We start from the raw sequence: 6288 nt of genomic DNA on the forward strand, positions 1-6288 counted from the left end.
CAAAAGCAATAAAAAAGTGTAAAAGAAGAAAGTAGAAGGTAAAAAAATAAATAATAATAAATCTCTAATTATGTCTAATTGACTCTGATAACAACGGGATACATTTAATATATTTATTCATAAATTGAAATGATTAACCTTTTAGTCTATGTAGGATTATAGCTTAATGAATTATTCATACTCTTATATATATATATATATATATATATATATATATATATATATATATATATATATATATATATTTTTAACATTTTCATGTAATTATTTTAAGATATTTATCATTTAAAAGTAAGAAAACATTAATTGTTTTTTGACATTGGTATTGGTATAAAGTTATTTTTAAAAAATATTAATTAATTTTTATCAGAAATTGTGAGCAACTGAGGGAAGATGAAGAGTATTTCATTTTCAATCAGATTTATTTTATATTTAAAAGTCAATTAAAATTTGAATTTTGGATATTTTTTATTCTTATAGAAATAATTTAGAAAATATAAATAGAATAAAACGATAATTTAATCCAGAGGAATTATAATTTAGAAAAATATTTTTGTTTTTCTAAATACATTTGTACTACAAAATTCAAAATAAGAATGATTTCAAAAATGGAAAAAATAGTAGTAGTATATAGTGATAAATTCCAGAAATGTCGTATATCCTGACAAAAACCAATAAAAGTTCCTTTAATTGCAAATTTATCTTTTGTACCTCACAAAAATGACAAAATGGCGTTAATATAACAGAGAGCACCCGAATCCCTCCCTCCCCCTGTATCTGTATCCCACTTTCATTTCATTTCCGTTTTCTCTCCAAAAACGTCTCTCTCTCTCTCTCTCTTTTCCCTTTAAACGCCGACCAACGACACGACACCGTTTCGATGGTGGTGAAGATGATGCGGTGGAGGCCGTGGCCCCCTCTCGTCTCGAAGAAGTACGAGGTGAAGCTAGTCGTGAAGACACTAACTCTCCAGGGCTGCGATCTGGTGCGCACGTCCGCAGAGAAAGGTTTCGTGCTCCAGATTAAGTGGAAGGGTCCCAAACTTACCCTAAGCTCTCTGCGACGCAACGCTGTTGCTAGAAACTTCACCAAAGAGGTGCACCCCGAGCAAAACGACGACGTCGTTTTGTGGGACGAGGAGTTTCACGCGCTCTGCACTCTCAACGCGTACAAAGACAATGCCTTTCACCCCTGGGAAATCGCTTTCTCTCTCTTCAACGTCTCTCTCTCTCTCTCTCTCTCTCTCCCTCCCTCTTGCCATTTTAGGATAATTTTCATTTGGGGGTTTTGTTGACTTTTTTTTTGTATTTTAAAAAATATTAATTTTGTGGGTTAATTGGAAGGTTTTTACTTTTAAAAAAAATTATTGTTGTTGGTTTGAGTTTTGATTTGAATTGGTTGTTCTGTGTTGCAGGGTTTGAATCAAAGGTCAAAGACTAAAGTTCCTGTGGTTGGAACTGCAGCTTTGAATCTAGCTGATTTTGCATCTGTGGTTGATCAAAAGGATTTTGATTTGAACATTCCACTCACAGTTTCTGGTGGCTCTGTGGAGTCTTCTCCTTCACTTAGTGTATGTTCACTCACAATTTGTTGAGATTATGATAGTTGTTCTTTGATTCAACATTTGTTGTCTTTTGTGTGTTTAAAGTGGTTGTTTTTGGTTGTTGTGTGTAGATATCGATTAGTTTGGTGGAGTTAAGAGCGGTTCAAGAGAGCACAGAGTTAGTTCATAATAAAGCAATAGTGCCTGTGCCTGTGGCTTCCGCTAATTCGCCTTTGGTTCAGTCAGGGGAGACTACCTTGGCTGAGAAAGACGAGCTTTCGACGATCAAAGCCGGTCTTCGGAAAGTGAAGATTTTGACTGAGTTTGTGTCTGTTAGGAAAGCAAAGAAAGCCTGCCATGAGGAGGAGGGGAGTGAGGGAAATTTCTCTGCCAGGAGTGAGGATGGTGAATACAATTATCCCTTTGACTCGGATTCGCTCGACGAATTCGAGGAGGGTGATTCAGATGAGATGAAGGAGGATTCCAGTGTGAGGAAGTCGTTTAGTTATGGGAAACTGGCATATGCCAATGCTGGAGGGGCGTCTTACTCTAGCGTGACGGTGAATGATGAGGGTGAGGACTGGGTTTACTACAGCAATCATAGATCAGATGTTGGGATTTTGCATAAAGAGAATTCAACCGTGTCAGCAACCGAGCCTTCTGTGTTGCAAAGCTCAAGGCGTAGTATACTGCCTTGGAGGAAGAGGAAGTTGAGTTTCAGATCTCCTAAATCTAAGGGGGAGCCATTGTTGAAGAAGGCTTATGGCGAAGAAGGCGGTGATGACATTGATTATGATCGCAGACAGCTTAGCTCTGATGAATCCCTTTCACTTGGGGTAAGAATTTACTTGTTTGTTGTTGTTGATTACTTGATTTCATTTATCTACATGTTTATGGCACAAGAAAAAAATTATAAAAGAGGTCGCTTGGTGTACTGAAAATTGATACTTTGATCTTTGTGATTACTAATTAGTACTTGTTGACTAGTGATCTGACATTTGTGGTAAACCATATGTTTATTAAGGAACTAGTGACAGTAACTTCTGAACCTGTAGATACGCACTTGAAAACTGTTTTTAATTAGCTTATCTGTAATAATGTTTCACACTGTATGTCTGTCTTGCAGAAGACTGAGGATGATTCAGCTGCAAATCGATCATCAGTGTCTGAATTTGGGGATGACAATTTTGCTGTTGGGAGTTGGGAGCAGAAAGAAGTAATGAGCCGTGATGGTCACATGAAACTTCAGACACAGGTCTTCTTTGCCTCAATTGATCAGCGCAGTGAACGTGCAGCAGGTGAGAGTGCATGTACTGCTCTTGTTGCGGTAATTGCTGATTGGTTCCAAAACAATCGTGATCTTATGCCAATAAAGTCCCAGTTTGATAGTCTTATTCGTGAAGGCTCATTAGAATGGAGGAACTTATGTGAAAACCAGACCTACAGGGAGCGATTCCCTGACAAACATTTTGATCTTGAAACAGTTGTCCAAGCCAAAATACGCCCCCTTTCTGTGGTTCCTGGCAAGTCCTTCATTGGATTTTTTCATCCAGAAGGAATGGATGAAGGGAGATTTGATTTTCTGCACGGGGCCATGTCTTTTGATAACATCTGGGATGAGATTAGTCATGCTGGACGGGAGTGCACTAACAATGATGAACCCCAACTATATATTATTAGTTGGAATGACCATTTCTTCATCCTCAAAGTTGAAGCTGATGCTTACTGCATCATTGACACTTTGGGGGAGAGGCTCTATGAAGGATGCAATCAGGCGTATATCTTGAAATTTGACAGCGACACAGTAATATACAAAATGCAAGATGTTGCTCGAGGTTCTGGCAAAAAAACAGCCAGTGATCTTCAAACTGTTGCAGAAGTATTAGAGCAGAATGAAAGGCAGATCCAGCCAATCAATGGTAAAGAAATGGATTCTTCTGTGGAGACAGAAGAACAGTTGAAGAGTGACCAAGAAGAGGAGGTTGTGTGCAGAGGGAAGGAAGCATGCAAAGAATACATTAAAAGCTTCTTGGCAGCAATCCCTATTAGAGAATTGCAAGCAGATGTCAAGAAAGGTTTAATATCATCAACTCAAACACCATTTCATCATAGGCTACAAATTGAGTTTCACTACACTCAGTTGTTGCAGTCTTGTGTTGCACCTCCAGTAGTGGCTGAACCATCCATGACTGTGCCAGAGACTCTTGCTCTTGCAGTAACTGAGGTTTCCGCATAATTGTACTACTGTAAATTAAAGAAAAAAAAATGCGGTTTTTCTAACTAGTCTTACTACGTTAAGAGTGTTTTCTGATTTGAAGTGAAATTAACAAAAAGGCCTTGTTTTTGCTACATCTTTCTAAGAGTATATGTAAATGACTCTGTAATTTCCTTTTCTATGTGAAAGCTCAAACTTTTGGCACCTAACATGTAGTTTGCTAGAGACTTGTGAATTGGCTTTATAAGCTTTTTACACTCTGATTCCAAGCTCATTTATTTATTGTTTACTGATGGCAGTGGTATATGATTAATTAATAAAAAAAATTAGATTTTGGTTTTCATTCCTCCATTGTTATTGTTTGATCTCAACAGTATATTTATAATAATTTAGTTTAGCTCAAATATAATTTCGTTGTAGTTTTCATGTCTTGTTAAAAGTAGATATAGTTTTAAAGGAATATCAAACGTTGGACAATGGTAACTAGTTAAAGTAATTTTCTTTCTCATATTGGCTATTTTAATTATTATAAAAGCATGCCTAAGAATTACATTGGAATATACTTTTACTAGTCAAATTGAAGTGTCATTCAATGTAAAATGACTAATGTTTGGGGCTAGTGGGCTTCAAAGAAGCATCAAGTTGGGGGAATACATAATGGAAATATGAAATGTCATCCATTATGAATCATTAATCAATGTTTCATTTGCTAGAAAATCGGCGAGTTTATTAACCACACGTGTAATCTACAAGCATATCAGGTCTGCTTCATGAATAATATTATCAACAGAGGAAGAACTGTGCATCATGTGAATTACGGTTGGGGTTTTCTGCGGAGCAATTTACAACACATCTCCCCATGTGTCAATGACTCGATCTATTTAGTTCAGCTATAATGTTTTGTAGCACAATCAATTGTCCAATTCTCATGATCCATCTTAACATCAATACTTTTGGATCACATACATGCATATGCATATTAAGTTGGGGATTGCTACTGGTCTCGACGCCATTGTCATTGGCCCCGTCCCGGTTGGTGATTTTTTTTTCCTTTTAAAAGTATCCTTTTTACGGAATCATTGTTCCAATATACGTGAAAATGTGTTTCTGCTTTGTATTTTGTATGCACTCTCTTACTATAGAAATATTTTTTGGTTGTAGATTTTATACAAAACTCTCCTACTACAACCAAAATGTATTTCCGTTATTGTATACGAAAATATGTTTTTGCGTAAAAAAATTTTCCGTTGAGTATTTATTTCGGCTTAAAATTCAATAGAATCATTTGCTTAATTGATAACATCCACAATGGAATCATTGTGAGAACATCCGCAACAAAATCACAATCACATTGAACTTAAAACACATGAGAATGGTCAATTATGAGAGAAAAGGGGGGAAAAAAAATGATGATATTTTAGTTCTTTTGCGCATATGATAGGGGCCTATAGCAATGAGGGCGGAGTCAATATCAATTCCCTGTTAAGTTTGATAATATAAGGAGTTCATTGTGTCCATGATCCATCTTAACATCAATACTTTTGGAACACACACATTAAAGTTTGATAATGTAAAATAATTTTTACATTATTATTAATCAATTAAATTATATTAGAATTGACTTTTAAGATAATTATTATAAAAGTAAAACTATTATATCTAATAATTTCCAATTGGATCATTGTATAAAAATCTTTTGATTTTGAAAGATTTTCCGTAGTTTACAATGGATTAATCTTTTAAAAAATGGTTTTAGTTTAATCTTTTGGGATTGTTTGAGTTGAATTAAAGTGAATAATCGAGCAAGTAAAATGTCAGTTTTTTTTTTCTTTTCCCTCATTGCACTCTTGTTCTATTTTTGGTAGTTAGAAACTATAGCAATGGCATTGTCTCCACTATATTTGATGCTTTTTATTGCCCAAACGCAAGGAAAACTCAGGTAGAAAGTGAAGTCTTATGGAAGATGGCATATTCTTCTCTTACGCTTTTGAATGTTGAAAAAGAAAGAGAGAAGGGAACTCCAAAGATGTAGCCATTATTCATTTTGTAGTTTATTATTTTAATTCTTGGGGGATTTTCATTCTCAAATAATCCATAACATATCTCGAGAAAAATCGTGTATGACTGAGATTCTCTACGAATCTTTGTGTACCAATTGAGATATTGCATGCTTGTGATTTTTATTTAACCAATGAATTTCACGATTCCCCTCCGAAATACGTATGGATGATTCACACAATTACTTTTGGGCAAAAGTAGTTTATTAGTAGAATTATTTTCAGGGATCGAGAAAAAAAGTGCTTTCGAAGATAATTTGACTTTTATTGTATTGACATGCATGGAACTTCAAATATTAACATGTTATGTCATTCCCAAGTATCTTTCATATATTAGTAGAATAACATGTTACATATATGTGATATTTATTTTGGGTGACTGAGATTTAGTCTCGGTCCTATATCTCATTGCTTTTGTAAAAATAGGGAAGTTCGATTCTCTTATTCACTATAATTAGTAACTGATAAAGAGT

At 35.1% G+C, this 6288-nt stretch overlaps 1 protein-coding gene across 1 annotated transcript; it reads left to right on the plus strand.

Moving 5' to 3' along the window:
• The first annotated feature begins 732 nt into the window (after window positions 1-732).
• On the plus strand, window positions 733-4101 carry LOC114393553. Its single transcript, XM_028354910.1, has 4 exons — window positions 733-1219; window positions 1415-1570; window positions 1675-2379; window positions 2670-4101. The coding sequence occupies exons 1-4, from the start codon at window positions 881-883 to the stop codon at window positions 3777-3779; spliced, it is 2310 nt and encodes a 769-aa protein (XP_028210711.1). The 5' UTR covers window positions 733-880; the 3' UTR covers window positions 3780-4101.
• Window positions 4102-6288: the final 2187 nt, after the last annotated feature.

This window comes from Glycine soja, chromosome 2, assembly GCF_004193775.1.
Source record: "Glycine soja cultivar W05 chromosome 2, ASM419377v2, whole genome shotgun sequence".
Lineage (NCBI taxonomy): Eukaryota > Viridiplantae > Streptophyta > Magnoliopsida > Fabales > Fabaceae > Glycine > Glycine soja.